This window comes from Thunnus albacares, chromosome 13, assembly GCF_914725855.1.
Source record: "Thunnus albacares chromosome 13, fThuAlb1.1, whole genome shotgun sequence".
Taxonomy (NCBI): Eukaryota; Metazoa; Chordata; class Actinopteri; order Scombriformes; family Scombridae; genus Thunnus; species Thunnus albacares.
The window spans coordinates 11,133,942-11,153,344 of NC_058118.1; the positions used below are offsets into that span (position 1 = coordinate 11,133,942).

Sequence of the window (19,403 nt, forward strand, 5' to 3'; positions counted from 1 at the left end):
ACAGACATGTTTGCAGATTAGTGGACTTAAAGTGGATGGATTGGTAGAGGTCGTCGCGTTCAAAAAAACTGTTGATGAAAATAGTTCTTGTATTCATTTTGTGTCAAAGGTCATACAAACAGCTGCGATCATGATTAATGGTGTTTTCCCAGGCAGGCGGTTTAAAAACTATAACTTGTGTGTAGCATGTAGGACCTCAGATCAGGTTTACAGTAGGAATGTAATTAGACCCTGAACCTCTTGCCCTTGCAAGGGAAGTGCTTTTAAAGTTAAAAAACATATTAACAATGCACCTCACAGATTAATAGCGGTCTAAAAACACCCCCAGCCATCTATTGTCTGAGAAAGTGTGGAAAATGAGAGCTTGGCATTTGAAAGCGCACCATTTCCACATTTTGTTCACTTTCCTTAAACACAGTCGTGATTGGCATGATAAGATGTTGGCAACTTAGACGTGCGTGCGCCACATTAAGTGCAAAACAAGTGTGTTAGTGTGGACAGACACCTGGGTCTGCTCAGTTTGATGTTTCTTATATGCAAATAACCCACTAGATGGCACTACTGACAGCTGTGGTGCATGATCACCATTCAGACTTAAGAAATTGGGATTTCTAACAATTTTACAAGGCTGGGGCCTACATACGTCAACAAAAGTATCTTCTGAATTGCATTTAAATGTTTTTTTGGAAACTGGATGTGATTGACCAACCAATAATTACAGCGGTGTCATAACATTTTGAAATGTAAGTAAGTAATTGCAGTGCTTTGGATGTCAAAATCATGTGGGCTAAGTAAATGGCTAAAAACAACCAATGGACTATTTGTGAAAAAGAAAATCGACCATTTTGTGGGAAATGCCGAGCTACACCGCATACAAATGTCAGGATTCTAAAAATAGTGTACCTGTAAATACATTTTACTATGGAAAACCACAAGGGACAAGGTGGGCTATTCAGAATAAAAGCTGTAGAGGGAGTCTGCATGATCCGCTGGTGCCTTCAGGTGCTGTCAAATGTGCTGGAATTACAAGCTGTTGAAACAATTATGAGAAATTGCTCAGGGCCCACTTTAGGGTGATATTGTAGTGTAGTTTACTTGTGCAAATATCCTTGTGTGGGACTTTCAGATTCCCTGTGGGTCTAGGTAAGCCAGCTTTGCCACTGAGCCTATGGATTTCAAACACAGTTATGAACAGTATAGGGAATGTTAATGATTAAAGCTCGACCGCAAATAAATCAATTTCATATATAATGCATATATTGTTTCAAACAGTGCACATAAAGTCATACATTTCCAACCAAATTGCATGTTAATGTGCCGCCATGTAGTAGAACCCAGAAGACGGAGCTTGTTATCGGGCCGTGAAAGCAGCATCGGACTCAGTGCTGTTATTACTGACAGAGCGGCAGACTTGAGAGTTGTAAGTAGTCGGTGCAGGATGGTGTGAACTTCACTGTAGACCCTGAACCAGCGTTGTCTTTGTAATTACAAACCTTTCTGGTCTTACCTGGGTGACTGGAGTCAGTGGCGTGAAAGCAACATTTTGACCTTTTCTTTTGTCAATTAACATTATTTTTTTATGTGAGTGTCTATATGACAGTGAGAGCCGCTTTGACCCTGACATGGCTGAGGTACCGCCACCACACAGACAACCGGTCGAAATAGACCCGGACTTTGAGCCTCTCTCCCGCCCTCGGTCCTGCACCTGGCCGCTGCCCCGTCCGGAGCTCGTCGACCCCGCCAGCTCCAACACATCCTCTCCGGCACCATCAGTCCAACAGGAACCGGGAGGAAACGCCGAGTTCACCAGCAACCTCGGCTTGTTAGAGGAGGACTATGAAGAGTACGCGGAGCAGAAACCGCTTGTACCCTGCACTGATTTTCAGTGTCGGGAAGGAAATTGTGTGCATCTGCATCACCACCACCAACATCATCAGCATCATCTCCAGCAGCAGCAGCAGCAGCAGCAGCAGCAGCAGCAGCAGCTCCCGAGTCCGCAGCTACAGCCCCAGCAACAGGTGCCTCCTCCTGGTGTTGCACCCTTGGGTGGCGCCGGCCAGAGGAAAAGCAGCTCGTCCCGTCGTAACGCCTGGGGGAACATGTCATATGCTGACCTGATTACCAAGGCGATAGACAGCTCACCTGAGAAGAGGCTGACGCTGTCTCAGATTTACGACTGGATGGTGAAGAGTGTGCCTTACTTCAAGGATAAAGGAGACAGTAACAGCTCCGCGGGATGGAAGGTGAGTGTCACGTGCACTTACGCGTCCATTTATTACCTAAAGGATGAGATGGTTTGGTGGTCGCAACATCACCTTTAACCCCTATAAATCTTAGAATATCAGACAAAGAAGAACACAAAACTAAGATTGAACATTAGGTGCAAAAAAGCTCAACAGCAGAAAGACTCTAAAAAAGCAGTTATTGAAGTGTTCTGCTCTACTAAATGTGCAGAAAGTGGAAACGTGCGGTTACCAGCAAGACAAACATTTAGTTTATTCCACTGATGCATGTTTTACACTTTTGCACATAATGGTGAGCAAAAAAAAAAAAATCTGTGAAGTGGTATGCAGATTCATTTTCTTTGTAGTCCTGCTTTAAAAAACAGCAAAAATACACTCAAAAAACTCTCACTATAAACACTGATTTATTAAAAAAGTTGTATTATATGTAACAGCTGTTCAATGGGATTTTCTCACTGAAGAAATGTTTGATATGGCACATATTCATTAATGATGGCTGAATTCCATTTAGCGGTTTTTGGGTATTCAGGGTCCTGGTGTTGAACATGCGGGATCAATGTCGTGGTTTACAGGGACACTTAAACACAACAGAGCCATCCTTATGAATGTTATTAATAACACTTGTATTTTTCCTACTATGCAAAGTTAAAATAGCCACACCCCACTCAGTGATGTCATGGCAGCTGTTTTTTTTTTCATTAACTGTCAACAACAAAATACCTGGTGTGACGTCACTGATTGCAATGAGAGAGAGAGAGAGAGAGAGAGAAAGAGCACCTTTTTTGATCTATATGAATGGATTTATCTTTTAATCCCACAAGACATCAGTATGTTAACCTGCTGTGGGGAAAGTGATAATGCAATAAAAAGTGCATCCCTAATATTGCTGCCATGTCTTATGTCCCTCTTGCAGGGATGGGTGATAGGTGTTTTTTTTCCCCAATTTTTCCCACCAGAGAGATAGAGTTGAATAATTTTGTGGTTTTTGCCAGGTCCATGAGCATGCTTTCACAAATGTTAAACAGTAACTCTTGACATGGGCTGATGAACTTTGGCAGTTACCTTTGAAGTTTTGTAGTGGTTTCTTCTGTCAGTGGTAGCACTCGGCCGGCCTCTCTGTGGTTTGTTTCTTTACTGTGTCAGTGAGGAAAGAAACAACTCTAAAGCAGCATGTCTGATTGTAAACATCCCATACACGTGACTGAGAATACTGAATATCCCTCAAGGAGAACAAAAAGCATCAGAGAACAACTGTAAGCTTTATTTTACGCCTGTTGACTTGTTTGGCTGAGAGCAAGTCTTGACTGAGCAGAGATTGAAATCTGGTTTGACTGAGTTATGTGCAGTAATAAAGCCCAACACTGATTTCAGATATGCCTTCCCTTAGCGGGAACAGTCTATTCAGTGTTGCCACAAAACATACTGACTCATGGTCTGTGCAGCATTTCCACAAGCATGGAAAACTTGGTACAGTCTTGAAATTTGAAAGCCTGGAAATGTACAGGAAATTAGTACAAGAGAATTTTTTTATCCTGACAAGTTGGAAATATGTTGGCTTAATGTTTTGCTTTGCACAGGTCTTAGTATTGTCTCACCGGGTGAGGAAATCACTCAGACATAATGGTGAGAAATTAACTGAGGACAAAAGCAGACAAAGAAAGTCAAATTTGGATTAAAAGTATAGGCACATTAAAACCTGCACATGCCAACAAAATTTTAATCAGATCTATATGTCAGCCTTGCAGCCCTTCCCGTAACCCCTCCGATCTTCTGAGATGTAATTTTGAAGCTATGTCAGGAAATGCCTTTGTGAACCTCAATCAAATATAGTTTCCATTGTTTTACACCCCCGCCTGAAAAGCATGATCATAACCGGTATTCTGCATTGTGGCTCTGCTAAACCTCCCTTTCCTCCTTTTCTTAAGTCTCTCTGCAGTTCTTCAACTACAGCCGTCCTACACTTTCTTACATACATATACAGTAGGTGCACTGGCTGGTGGGAACACAGACGTATTTTTGCCAGCGTGGAGTAAACTGTTCACAGCCCCCTCGACAATAACAGGAGGCGACACAAACAGCTCAATCAGTGTTGGGGAGTGTATCGAAAGGGGAAGGGGCTGGGAGAAGGGGATGCTGGGAACAACGTCAAACATCCTCCATTCCTGAGCTGTGCGCTCATATCTTTGTGTCCCTGTCTTCTAGAGTTTCCTCAGCGGATGCTACAGCTCGGAGAAAGGGATTGCAGCTCTATATCCCATCACTTCCTTCTCTGCCCTCTCTCAGGCCTTTTGCTGGAGGTGTTTGTGTTTGTTTAAGAGAAGCTCGGAGAGTTACAGACCTTTCATATTTAAGGCCAATTTTCTTTTAAGTCCCTAGATGGGCAGTGGTACCTATATCTTTTAAAATTATACATTTTAAATCACTTTATTGCTGCTTTCATTTTACTTTTATTCATTTTAGGGTCCATTTTTATGCTACATAATACAAAACTGGGCATACTGTAATTAAACAGGACAAATATGTCAGAAGTGAGCCCACAAAAGACGTAATTGTTACATTTATTGTTATTAAGGTAAAATTATCCTTTAATTGAAATAAGTTATACTGTAGGTCATATTGTCCAGCCATTGTTGTGGGGTTCATGTAATCCTATATGTAAACCCCATGACCCCATGAATGAAAGACTCTTCAAAACCCCCAGTGGCCCCATATTGTCCAACCAAAGTTAAAATATATTATATATTGGCCTGCTTGTTTTGTCTTCATAGTGCATTGAGCACCAACAGTATATCTTTAGAAATATTCCAGATTTGTGAAATACAAAGATAAAATATTTGTCCTAATTCCAATAAAACCCAATCAATGGCAAATCATGAAAGTCTTTTGGTACTTATAGGGCTTGCTTCAGCAGGGCAGATTTCCAACACAAGTTGAACTTGGGCCCTGCTTCCTCTGATGTTGGGTTTAATTTCATAATATATGACATGAAATTTCTTTTTGTTTGATTTTAGTCACATGTTAGAGGGAAAAGGATGATGCAGGCACTCTGAACGTCACTGCAGTCCTACAGTAGTTTGGATGTGCCTCAGTGGGTTGTCCTTGTTTACTCAACCAATGCTACCCAAGAAAAATGCAAATACCTTTTTCATCAAAAACAACAGGTTAAGTCTGTTTATCTTTAATATAAAATCAACACATTGCTACTTCATCCTCTGCATTCCATTGTTGGCACGCTCGCCGGGCCTTGGAACCACCGGCTAACAGTTATTTTTATACTTTCCTGTTAAAAAAACACGACAGTCCCCCCACAATGAACTATGATGCATTTCCTGCCGAGTGGATGGAAAACAGTGCCATGTGTTAACATCCCCGCCCTGCAAAACATGAGGGTCAGGGTTGGAAAAAGAGGAGGGGAGAGGGGAGACCGTATATGGATCATGTTTGTGCATTTAATTCTACATTAAGTCATTTATTTCCATTTCTTTTCAGAATGAAAAAAAAATCCCTCTGCTTGATATTATGTTTTGTGTCATGCCATGGTTTATGTGTTTACTTTAGAGTCCACATGCGTGATTGTAATGACAGATAGAGAGGAGGCAGAGACCTCATGGTGGGTGGAGGGCGTTCAGTTTGAACCTCAGTGATTATACAGCTCCACCTAGAAAACTGGAGGTGGGTGGAGGGCAGGACGAGGGCGATGCTGCTGCCGCTAGAGCTTCCTGTCTCCTTCATGTCATGGGGATTTTTGTTTTCCCTCCAAAAATGTTGTGGCAGCTTAGTGATCTAGATGTCTTTGGCCCTTACCCACTGGGAAGACTGGTTCCCCTGGGATGCTGGTGGGTCTATGAGTAGCAGTGCACAGCATGCAGGGTACTTCACCACTACTTTACTGTTACTGCCATTGTTTTTCTCAGTGAACTGTGACCTTCAGTGATGGAACGGAAAGTAGCACCCCTGAGTTTAACTGGAACTGAGGCTCTGAGGTACTCATTTCAAAACATGTGAATTGCAAGAATGCAAGTATTGCAAGTATTTTATCCATTTTCTTGAACTTTTTAAAGGTTATGAAGTGCTTAAAACGCATCAGAGTAAGCTGTTTGGGTAAGTTTTGATGGCAGCCTGCAACAATATGTGCAATGGCTGCCTGTTGTGATGCGGTTTATTTTTACTGTATCATCATGCATGGGTGTCAAAAGGGCCCCTACACTACACTACACTAGCCTGTTAGGTATAAATGACCACTTTGGAAAGTAGTAAGATGCTGACAGTATATATGCAGGATGAGCTGAGTCGCTCTGTGGAAATTTAGCTCTCTCCACTTGCATTTGAACAAGTGACAGCTGATGAAAGTGGCCACTAGTAGAACTGCTGTGTTGGTAAAATGCAAACAAGTTGAGTGCAGGTGACATGAAACTCTAAGGTAGTGCTTATGTAAGTAATGTTTGTAGACGTTAGTGCCATTAAGTAACATTTGTCCTGCAGTGGCTTCAGTTGAACCTACACTGAGGTTGATCCAAGTGTCAATAAAGAGTTATTTTACTGTTTAAGTTTCGGATATACAAGTATTATGTAGATTAAATGTAAATGCTACCAGAAATTGAAGTTTCCTCTACAGATAACTCAGGTAAATATGCATTAGTGAGCAGTGTTTTGCTAGAAAAAGTATTTTTGTTATTTTAGCCGTGTTAGTGGTGAGGTGGTAATGTCAGTCTGTCAGCTGGTCCACCACTTTGGTTCAAACTGGAATATCTCAACAACTACTGGATAGATTGTCATGAAATTTTGTGCAGACAACATGGTCCCCAGAAAATGAATCTTACTGACTTTTCCTCTAGGCCCCCCACTATGTCAAAGTTTTCACTTATCCAGTGACGTATCTACTAAAACATCTACTTAATAGATTGGTGCCATATTTTGAACAAATACTCATAATTCTGAGACGATGAATCATAATGACTTCAATGATTCCTTGATGCTTCCTTTGCCACCACGAAGTTTAGATTTGTGGTTTTGAGTGAAATGTCTCAACAACTATTGGATGCACTGACATAAAATTTAGTGCAAACATTTATGCATGAATAGTAATGACTTTGATGATCCCTTATGTTTTCAAATACAAATTATTTATAATTATTATTAATAATTATCACAAAAAATTTGAATTTTTCCAACTTTATTACCAAATAACTGCAAAACTGAAGACATTCCCATCAGCCTCAGCTATACTTTGTGTTTAGCGCTAATTAGCAAATGTTAGCATGCCACTCGACAAATTAAGAGCTTAAACTTGGCTAATATTATAGCTGCTAAACATCAGCATGTTAGCATTGTATTTGTTTTAGCATGTTGACATTAGCATTTAGCTCAAAGCACTACTAAGCTGCTAGCTTGACTGTAAACTCCTGTTTTGCTCTATAAGCATTTTGAAATCCATTTTCTTTTCATATATTTCAGCTTTTTGATTTATTCCATTATTTTATATTTTAATTATATATTATTTTGAGGGGTACATTTAAAATGGAATCACCCTTAAGAAGGTGTTTCTGAACTCAGTTTGAGGACACAGCCCTGAGAAGAGACACCAGCTACTAAAAGTGGTAAGAAAAAAAAACTGAATAACTGCCAGCTATTTGTCTTGGGATCACAAGGTTAAAAGGGAGGCCTGGCCTGAACTTAAGAGGCCCACTGAAAGCTTCAAGTAACCCCATGAAGAAAGGGAGGCTTGGGGCAGGGGCTTTTTAAGAGGAGCGACTGTGGCTTGAGGGAAGGAGGGGAGCAGTCAGCTGAGCTGACTGGCTGGCTGTGGGCTGAGGCCTGTGTACAGTCTGCTGTCTACACATGTGTGAGTCTGTGGAATCCATGGCATGTGGGTTTCTGCATTGTCCTCCAGCCTGCGCAGGATAATAACCCCCCTCTGTATTATGTTCACAAAAAGAACCTGGCCTCAAATCCATTATGCAAAATTAAAAGGGTAATGGGTGCTGTGGGAGGCCTGACGCAAAGAAATAGCCTGTGGTGTGAAGAAAGAGAAATAGGATCAAAAGTAATTGAGATTAGTGGCCAATCCTTTAAAAATGAGTTGTCCTTTCTACCCTGTAAAGTGTGTAAAGAATGTGTGTCACTCTCAAGATTAGGCTTAGAAAGATTAGAGATCAAGTTTCTAATCACCTTGAATATTTTAAGTATGATTTAAGTAAGTTTTTTTTAGTCAATAGCAGATCACGTGAGGATGTTTAATTGTGTCTATCATCCTCATTTTGCCCTCAACTTGTTTATCTAAAGCTGAACTCCTGACACAAAGCTCTCCATTCCTTTTCATGCACCCACTTTGAAGCCATTGCAGAAGTAGGTCACTCAGTTTGATGCTCAGTGTTAATGAAGTAGACTGCATGTGCCTGGAGACATAACAGGGCGAGAAGCTCTCCACATTGAGCTGGAGGGATCTTCTACAGCAGCCACGCTCTCCTTTTTAACGCCCTGTAACAGAAAACTCCGGTCCCACTCTCATGTTCAACTCCGCTTGCGCTTCCTGGGTCAGAGGAGAGAAAGGAGGGGGAGGGGTGCACACAGGAAGACACTGTCAGGAAGTGGCTTGTCATTTTACTGTAATCTCTGCAAGTTCTGCACCCTGTAACTCTCTTATTTACACCAGATATCTGATTGCTTTGTAGTAGTAATCATCATAGCAGTTATTAAACAGCTCTGATTAAGTGTTAGATGTCTATATTTTAAGAAACTGTGTGTACAAGGTCACATAGTGGGTTGACTCATGTCACACAACAATTAATTTGCTTTTCTCAAATATTATTTTTACAAAGTAGATGATGATTTTTTTTACTCTTTTTATCTAGTATTTGGTGACATAGCAGCAGATATAAAGTGATAATAGCTTATGCCCCTGTCTTACATTTTAACTTGAAAGGGACAGGAAGTATATATTATTGTGTATTGATTTTCAGCAGAATTGTATCATCATGATATGAAAATGTTTCATTAGTTTACAAAATTAATGATTCTGAACAAATTATGAAAAATTATAAAAAAACAAAATTAGTTGTTGTACATTTTTATTGTACACGTGCAAAGAGTATTGCATGATGTACAACAGTGGGACACACTGAACATCAATTTAATTATTTTATATGTTTTATGCATTTGACGTATTGTGATATACAGTATGTCGATATCGGGAAAATAATCATTCATATTGTGACTCTGATTTGAGTCATATCATCCAGCCTTAAAGAGCTGAAAATGCCAAGTGCTCTTCTGAAAACGCCCAGCTAGGAGCTCAGCGTCTTTTCAGCTGAGACGCTTTGGTTGCTATGATACGGAATATCTATGGAAGTATGGTTAATTTATGTGTTGCAATTACCTAATAATTTGTGTTATCACCAAATACTGAATGTAAAAATGTCGGCACAAGGTAGGGTACTTGCTCTGGCCTTTATTCTGGATGAAGGGAAGGATGAAGCATGTAGGGAGAGAGGACTGACCCGCCGATCTATGTGAGTTTGTGAGATTTTGGCAGCGAGGAAAGATTTCAGCGAATACTATCGTTTGGTTCAAGAGCTGAAGTTGGACAAAGCCCTGTAACAAACCCTGTCCATTGTTGTCGTTGCTCAGCGCTTGACATAGCTGTTGGTCTTTGTGGTATTTGTACTGTCCCTCCACCACTGTGATTGGACAGCTGGGTAAAAAGTGACAGTGACAGCGCAGCGCTTTACCCAAAGTTGAACATTTTTCAACTCTCAGCAACCAGAAAAAAACACCAAAGGTGCAGCAATCAGCGCAGAATAGATGCTCAGGGCCTCATCACACTGCTGGCGTTTGTAGCATAGTGTAAATATGCAGCACTCCCATTTCAAACAATTCAATAAATACACTGGCCTCAGGAAAAACACTTTGGTGGACACAGCTCCTGCAGTGTGTAGGATTCAGTGGCATCCAGCAGTGAGGTTGCAGATTGCAACAAACTAAATACCCTTCCCCTCCCCCTCCCTCTCCCCCTCCAAGAGTGTAGGAGAACCTACGGCGTCCGTGAAACTCACAAAAAGTGCGAAAGGCTCTCTCTAGAGCCAGTGTTGTCCATTCTGGGCTACTGTAGAAAAATGGCGGTGCAACATGGCAGGTTCAGTGGAAGAGGACCCTCTCCCCCCACTCTGTAGATATAAAGGGTTCATTCTAAGGCAACGAAAACACGACTGTTATTTCAGGTGATTATACACTAATTAAAACACACTCATGAATATTATATTCCATTTCTGCCAAGTCTGTTTTGCCAGATGCCACTAAATTACACACTCTGCACCTTTAATAGGAAACCACTCTATGCATTGACATTGTGACCTACACAATCAACCGGTTAGCAAAAGGCCATCCACTTCCTGCGTGGCTGAGGACTCAGCCAACACGTGGATGCTCAACAAACTGGTCAAGAAGTTTTCCACAGCTGAACTCTTTTCTTTCAGCCAAAGAGATTAACATACTTCCTTATTTTACTGTTAATGTGATTTTGATTTATGGGCAATTGTTCCACGTGTTTCCTCATTCTCTACAACTTTTGTTTAAAAACCTCAGGGCAGAAGCAACATAAAAACAATACCTGGAGGGCGGTTGCACCCGCAGCTGAGGTCAATGAAGCTCTGATTAGAAGTAAAAGAGGTTATGCAACACTAAATCACTGTAAAATTAGTTAAATGTGAAAATTGGAGCTGCATGAGGCCAGTAGATGCAAATTTAAAGTAATTATTTTTTCCCTCCAAACTTTCATCACTAACTGAATATCAGGCCTAATCTTTGATATAAAACCAGTTACTGATTTGAGTAGCAGCTGGTCTCCTGGGGGAACCTCTGTCCTGTCTGCGGTTGCGTCTGGTGCTGTGTGTAAAACCTTTGGACCAATTGCAAGTGAGGCCACTTTCACCGTGGCTGCACCTGTCCCTGCAACTGGGCCTTGTTTGTTTACTTATCCCACGACCGTTACTGCAAGCCTCATGCTTCGCTACACAAGAAACAGCAGCTGTGTCAATGAGACTGTTGTGAAGTCCAGTAGGAGGAGTCTCATGTCGGAGCTGTTTTCTGAAGAGAACACAGATATTAAATGAATTAAACCTCCTCCCAGTCCGCTGTAAGATGACTGCTGGGGTCATTTCGTAATGTTCATGATCATAAGTGATTTTGAGATTTGAGATTTTGAGTGGTGGATTTTCCATAATCTAATGCTGGTCTGCAAATGGCACGATGAATCCAGCAGCAGGTGGACTCGCAGCCTCTCGCTCTATAGAGAGGCAACTGGTTTCTGCTGCATTGTATTTAGAGCTTGCAGCCCAACATGTGGCATTTCTGAGGGCAAACTGAAAATAGATTTTGTCATAAGCAAAGAGACCTTTCCCATGTCGGGTGTCCTTGCACCAGCTGACCTAGGACCAGTGTGACTCACTTATTCTACACTGTAAGGCAAGTTTGTGTCAAATGCAAATAAAATAGGTATGATTTTTAGTTGCTACAAAACAAGGAAAGATGCAAAATTTACTACGAAAATAAAATAAATTTAGTACATAAAAATGTATTTACTTGCCCCAAACTCCAAAGCATATTATATTACATTATTTTGCAATGTATCCTAACTGCTGTGCAAAGTTTGGTTGGATCACTGCTCGAAATATTCAATAGATAAGTCACAGGTGCACATATTTCACCACTTCAAAGTCATTCAAAAGTGAGGGCCACAACAATGCATTTTATAAAGAAGTTTAGCAACAATGAAACATATAGGCCACCTTGGGTCAGGCTTTCAGAGAAATAATGTGAGAGAGGGGCACCTCCTGAATTAGTGAGGCAGGGGATGTCTTTTGTTCTCTTTGGGCTGAGGTGAGGTCTGTCTCAGACAAGGATTATCCCAGGCTGAGCAGAGAATGCCCCTTCCCCGGGCCCAGTCATGCAGTCCGTGATCTATTGTGGGCACTAATCAGAGGCTGCAGACATTTGCATATCACCAGTGATCTCAGCCGTGTGTAAGCAAGTCAGACATTGTCATTTGGTTAGTGGCGTTAAAGTTAGTTTACAGAATGAGTTTGTGCAGCGCACTGCTCGGATCTCAGGTCAACCACTAATGACTCATTTCCTGTCTTCGGTTACAGATCATGTAAAAAGAGAGAAAAAGAGGAGAAAAGGTCATGATTCAAAGGAACAGGAGATAGATTAGCATTGCATTTTCTAGCTATGCAATGAGTGCATAATCTACCTCAGTCTCTACAGCCTGCATGTGCAGGATGTCCTCTGACACAGGAAGCCTTATTTAAAAGTCAGTGGAAGAGAAGGGAGGAGTGCAGTTCAAGAGAGGTGTGTGTGTGTGTGTGTGTGTGTGTGTGTGTGTGTGTGTGTGTGTGTGTGTGTGTGTGGTGGGGGGGTTTCTGTTTTGGTGAGTCAGAAAGCAGACAGTCGGACCCAGCACGTCACATCTGATGCTTTTCCTCCTCTCTCTCCCTGTTCGCGCTCCATCCAACCTGTTTGCATGTCTCTGTCAGCGCCGGCTGAGGAGCTCGTGTTCAGCACACAGTGAACTCATTGACCCCAGCTCTCGCGGCAAAAACATCTCACTCTGTCACCCTCCCCATTCTCGCTACGAACTCTGTAACCTCCCCTCGCTTTCTTTTTCGGGTAAAAAAATTCTCATTCTCGCATAGCCCACTGCCTCCACTGTTAAGAACAGGCTTCACAAGGCTACTGTTGATGTGCAGTTTGAGGTTGAACTTACTGTGGTTCAGTGCCCTCGTAAGGACAATAGTTTTAATCTTGTTCTGTTTTTTTTTTGTTTTTTTTACAATCATTTGAAGTGTCATTCTGGTCTAAGCTGCTGCTAAATAAAATAATGAACATTTATATTTTAATCTACTACATGACGCCAACCTCAATGTGAAATAGTTCCTTGTGCTTTTTTCACTTAGAAAATCTGGGTAGTAAATCAAAGTTTAGTAAGATTTGATTTTAAGTTAATTATAATAAGATACTTCTTCAACTTGCTATAACACATCTAATTAATATTATAGTCCAAATCATAATCGGATGATTAATACGCACTGAATGCATTTGCCAAAAGCCTAACCCCAACCCAAGACCAGCATTTCAGAGACGCACTCAGACAATCAGTCTATTGTTTTGAATGTGAGTGTCTTTATCTCCATGCTTTGTATATCCCTGTTGAATTCTGTGGTTAGGGACATCTGGCTTTACTAACTGCAGGGAGCTGCTTTTGCGTTCACATGGGTATTCAGGGGAAATTCCCTGCTAGTATGTCTTGTGTTGCACTTTGGTCTTTTTTATTGTACCCAGCATCCAGCAAAGCAATGAGTTTCATATTAGGAAGATTTTTTTTCTGTCCAGAGAGACCAAACTGTACAGTACGTCCGTGTGCTCCTCAACCATCTTTGTTTTTCTTCCTGAGAGAATTACCGCAGGAGGCGCCTCTGCGTCCTTTTTAGGGTACATAACATAGCATTAGAGAAAACGGACTGAATGAGGCTTTAGGTGTATACATGTTAGCTCAAGGACAACTGTGACCGCATGTAAAAAAAAGTGATCACATTGGTTAAGCCCAAAGTAATACAGTCTGTCTCATTCGGGAGAGATTTTGTTTAATCTGCTCTTTCAGTAGTGCAGTTGTCAAACAAAGACCCTGATTTGATTTTATATTTGTCATAAAGTCATTATCAGTTAGGCTAACTGTAAGTATTTACGGTAATGCAAGAGATGTTCAGATGTAAATCTGAAATATATTCTAAATTACTCACGTTTTTGGTTTTCTCTGTGTTATTTTTCCAGTTTGGTGGAGCAGTGCTGCCGCTGGTAGAAGGGCGGAATAGAGATGTGCAGATAAAACTAGGTGGAAATCACAGGAAACATGATTATTGCCTACTGTGAGGAGGGAGTAAAATTACCACCCTAATAAACTCAGTCAGGACAAAGGCCAGGCTTCAGTTTGACAGTGAATTATTATTACTTGTCTTCATTGGCTTTCACCCGCAACAGTGTTGAGTTTCTTAAGAAAGAGGCCTCAAACTATCACTTTCTGTTATTCTTACATTCTCACACACTGTGTCACATTCAGAAAGGTGAAGACGTTCATGTGAGTTGATATCTCTTGAGAGCAATATAAATAACAATTAGATGTATCTTTAATGTAGCACTTCAAAGCAAACATACAATTCATAACTCTGACTACAAGCAATTAAAAGATGATAAAAGCCATGCAACATGAACTTAAAAGCTGAAATTTAAAAAAAAAACACCACAGAGAGGCGTAGAAAAGGTTATATAAAGTCCTGTGATAAAAATGTATATTTGTCTGCCAATCATGTGTGAGACTCATACAACTCAAAATCAAGAGTATAGTTTTATGACCTCAGTCACATATTTGATGCAGGTTCAGTCTTTCATTCCCTTTCGATAATGTCACCTGGAAGGGTTTCAAGCTTTAATCATGCAAAGAATCTGCTCAGTTAGGTTGTTGTGCATTCACTCTGTTTGATGGCAACTTTTACTTTGTTCACCATCATATGTCATCCTCTAGCTATATACCAGCAGCACGTTATTCTAGCTGCTATTGTTGTTCATGATTTTGCTTTGTGATTGCAACAGCTGTTGCCTAGTAACAGCTACGACCCGTCTGCAAAGTTGATGTGAAGGGTTTTTGTTACTCTGAGCTGCTTCCTCTTGGACAGTACATCATGTCTCACAGTGTGGTAAACTTACACACATCGTGTGGCTAGCAGGGTACCAAATATTTATTTTGTGTAAATGACGCCACATGGCCCATCCACCTCTGACTCCCTTGTGCCAAAGTGACCAGTGTCTTTTGCTGGAGAGCGTGAGGAGAGATTAGAGAAAGCTTAAAAAGTGGACAAAATGTTAACAGAGGATATGGACATATATGCATATTTCCTGTTTCATCTGCTGGCTTTGACATCACACTCAACTAACCCCTACTTTTCCACTCTGTATGAAAAATGACAAAAGGTTTCCCTGCAAGATAATACACCTTCTCATTTAACTCCCTCTGAAAAGCAAGTAGGGATAACTCCCTAACATTGCTTTCCTGCCTTTATTGTCCAGTATCATCAAAAAAGAAATACAATCGGACAATAAATCTAGTTATTTTGAAGCCTCAAGCTGCATTGTAGCCTTCACATAACTGTGACATACTCAGATAACTTACAAATGATTCATTCTTTTTCCATCCAGAACTCCATCAGACACAACCTTTCCCTGCACAGCCGCTTTGTGCGCATACAAAACGAGGGAACAGGAAAAAGCTCTTGGTGGATGCTGAACCCAGAAGGGGGGAAAAATGGAAAGTCACCTCGACGCAGAGCCACCTCCATGGACAACAACAGTAAGTTTGCCAAGAGCAGAGGAAGGGCCACAAAGAAAAAGGTACAGTCCTCATTTATTAACACTTACATGACATCTATCTGAAAATAGTTCAGCTATATATTTTTTCTCACAATTCTGCTGAACCTAGGTTAATTTTAGCGTATGTTAATAATACACTGGTATATTTTATGGGAGCGTTTGTGAGGTTTTCATGTTTTTCTATACCCAGATGGCTCTACAGGAAGGGATTGAGGGAGGAGCAGGCAGCCCCGGTTCCCAGTACTCCAACTGGTTGGGAAGCCCGAACTCCCACAGTAATGAGGACTTTGAGGCCTGGAGCTCCTTTAGGACGCGCACCAGCTCTGATGCCAGCACCCTGAGTGGTCGCCGGTCACCTTTCCCTTCTGAACAGGAGGACCTTGGGGAATCTGACAGCCACATGATGTATCCTGGAGGGGCAGGGACCAAGATTACTGCCCCCTTGCCCAGCCTGTCTGAGGTGGCTGGATCCATGGGCCAACATGGCTCAGAGAACGTCATGGAGAGCCTGTTGGATAACCTGAACCTGCTGTCTCCGAAGAACCCCCAGTTGGGTTCAGACTCCTCACATTCCTCAAATGCTGCCATGCTTCAGAGTAGCCCCTACAACTCCACCAGTTTGACCTTGCGCCCACAGCAGGACTACCATAAATGTATGTATGGTCAGGTTAGGATGAACTCCCTGTCCCCTGTCCCCATGCAGACACTTCCAGAGAGCAAGCCGGGCTATGGGGCTTATGAGAACCAATATATCTCCCCTGCTGGCCTCCTCAAAGAGCTGTTGACCTCAGATGCAGATGCCAACAGGGACATGATGCCCTCTAGGGATTCACTGGTGCCTCAGGTTGGGAGGGGAAGTTGCCTATTGCCCACCTACAACAGCCAAAGCCAAGTGGGGGGGCATAATGGAGTAAAACTTATGAATCCTCCTCAGAGTCACCCAGTTCCTCATGTAAGCCCACAAGCTATACATAGCCAGGGTCCTTCAACCTCACGAGACTTGAATAGCTGCAACATGATACCCTTGACCAGTCTGACTAGTCTTTCAGGGGCCCCTCCTCGAATGACCAGCCTGAGGACATGCATGCAGCTGCCCCATGGTCACCCAGCACACACTAATGATGTCACGGCAGGCTACGGCGGCACCAACGGCTACAGGCAACTTGTTCACCCACACGGTCATCATCATCAGGAGCGGCTGCCCAGTGACCTGGATAACGTATCCATTGAGAGGCTTGAATGTGACATGGAGTCCGTCCTCCATGACACCCTCATGGATGGGGGAGCGCTGGACTTCAACTTTGACCCCGCAGCTGGGCCTCAGGGGTTTCCCCAGAGGGTGAAGACCACCACACATAGCTGGGTGTCGGGCTAAGACGCATGGTGGACCATATAATTGATGCTTAAACAGGTGAGACTGATGATTTGTCTGGTAGTAAATCTATAATAAATAAAATGTCCACAGCATGTTTATCCCTAAGCATTTCCCACTCTCCCTCACAGGTGTTTCTCAGCATCACGCCACTGCTCACATTCATTCTGAGACAGGAAAATATCAATCCAAAGAAGCCATCGCCATCACTCTCCTCAAAGTTATTTTCAAAAATGTATATGTCTTGAGTTGCAGGTCCATGTATAACAGTGCATGTTATTACTTTACATTAAAGATTAAACAAAAGGAGATTTTAATTAGCTTTTTTTTAGATCTTCAGCTCTTCAGAAAGAAAATGAAGACACAAGACAAACCTGCATTAGCTGAATTAGCCTTGTTTACAGTTGTCAAAAACTGGAAATATGTGTGTATTAGCATATTTTTGCTGAAGTCATGGTATATTAAAATATACAGTACAGTGTGTTACATAAGACAAAGTGCCTGACAAAAAAGTAAAGTCATTTCTCAAAATGTATCATTTGTGGCCAGTCTGAAATTTCTGGGAGCACTGTGTATTTGGCCAAAACTGCTGAATCACCTTTAGTTTTAAGACTGGACCTTGGAGCAGTCGGTAGGCCCAGCTGAGAAGACCTGAGGGACCTCAAGGTGCACTGAGGACATAACAACTCAGTGATAGGTCAGGGTTGGACCATGCACTGCTGTGCAGGTGATGAACTGAACTGAAAAATCAGTTCTTTACATGCTACCATCCAGTAAAGGGAGTCAGCAGTAGATCAATTTGGGGCCTATGCAGTGGCATTCTGCACCAATGGGAGCTAGACCAAGGCAGTCTGTGTTAACTCAGTAACACATTACTTAAAATTGTATAATTTTAAATCAGCACCCAAATCTTTAATGGAGGGATTGAGATTACATTCTCTGGACCAAAAAGCTTCTTCTTTGAGCATCGAGCCCTTTATGGCAAATGATTACACAACTGCTAACCTAGTGAGATCATTAGGCTTGAATTATAGGTAAACCAGTGTATCATCTGCAAAGTAGTGATACGTATTAACATGATCATCACAGTGAATTAAAATAACCCACGAAAATGTACAGTTACCGCAGGATATTTCCATGAACAGACCACTGGAGGACTAGACACCAATAAATCCTGAAAATATTCTGATTGGCGTACACACAGCTTGAAATGTTTATAGACAGACGTCATGGTACAGTGCTGTCAAAAGCAGTGCTTGAGTCAAATGTCAACCATATCTCCTCATCAGTAGATCATTATTCATAATCATTAGTGACCCTGAGATGAGCTGCATCTCTGACTGAAATTAATCCATCAATGATATTCTGTATGACGATATTTATTTATGTTTTTATTTTAATTGTGGCTATTGGACTTGCTTTGTACTTTGTATGCTTGTAAAAATATGGCTGCATATGCGGTGTACAATGTACTGTATTTGAGTGACATGATGTTGTAACGCTGTCATTTTTTGTCTCATAAAACTAATATTGAAGGAGAAGATTACAGATAATGTATAAAAGAGATCCTAGAAACAATGACCTAGTGCTGGCCCGTGTCTAAGAACGTCCCTGTCACCTGTCAAGAAATCTTGATTACATGAATAACTTTTCAAATTGCATTGGATAAACTGGAAAATTCATGGCAATCAAGTTGAAATCAAAGCTGTTTTTTTATCACAAAAAAGGGACATTTTGCTGACATTTGGCTGTTTTATAGAGGGGAAGCAGAAGCAGCAGTAGGCGGAGTGGCTGATGATGAAATCCTAAACTCACTGCAAATGGACGATGGTCTTCAAAGTTTGGCTAACACAGGATTCGCTTGCTTTTTCATTTACCTCTGAGCAGCTACAGTTGTTATGCACCAAAGAGTTTTCTACTCTACCAAACACATTTCAAAGAAAGTGTGCCAATCCACTGTGCCTACATGGTCTCGCAGACTTAGAATGTTGTACATATTAACTTCTTTAGTAGTACATTTTTGTATATGAAGGTTTTAAATGACTGTTATGATTATACTGAAATATTATACTGTATGTATGGTTGTGTTACAAATGGTTGTTTACATATTTCAGTCCAAACTATATCAATACATATATGAACACTCATACCTCAAAATATTTTACCTCTGAAGTGTTGAAGGGATCTCTCCTGCTATTTCCCCCCGTGAGTTATGTATTGAATTTGTCTTCATTTTCATAGTTTTGTACATATTGTATTTCGATAATGCTGAAACCAGTTTAGACAGGCTCAGAGTGATGTATCTCTTTGAATTTTGAATGTTTTCTTGTGCTTCAGGATTATAGCCATTAGTTTCTACTGAATATTTTCTGACA

General features: G+C 41.4%; 1 protein-coding gene across 1 annotated transcript; it reads left to right on the forward strand.

Annotated features, from left to right (window-relative positions):
* The first annotated feature begins 78 nt into the window (after positions 1-78).
* LOC122994960 (forkhead box protein O1-A-like) lies at positions 79-18,737 on the forward strand. The gene is made up of 4 exons (XM_044369787.1): positions 79-2,243; positions 15,486-15,677; positions 15,847-17,067; positions 17,160-18,737. Exons 1-3 carry the CDS (start codon positions 1,623-1,625, stop codon positions 17,029-17,031), a joined length of 1,998 nt encoding a protein of 665 aa, XP_044225722.1. The 5' UTR covers positions 79-1,622; the 3' UTR covers positions 17,032-17,067; positions 17,160-18,737.
* The last annotated feature ends 666 nt before the right edge of the window (positions 18,738-19,403 follow it).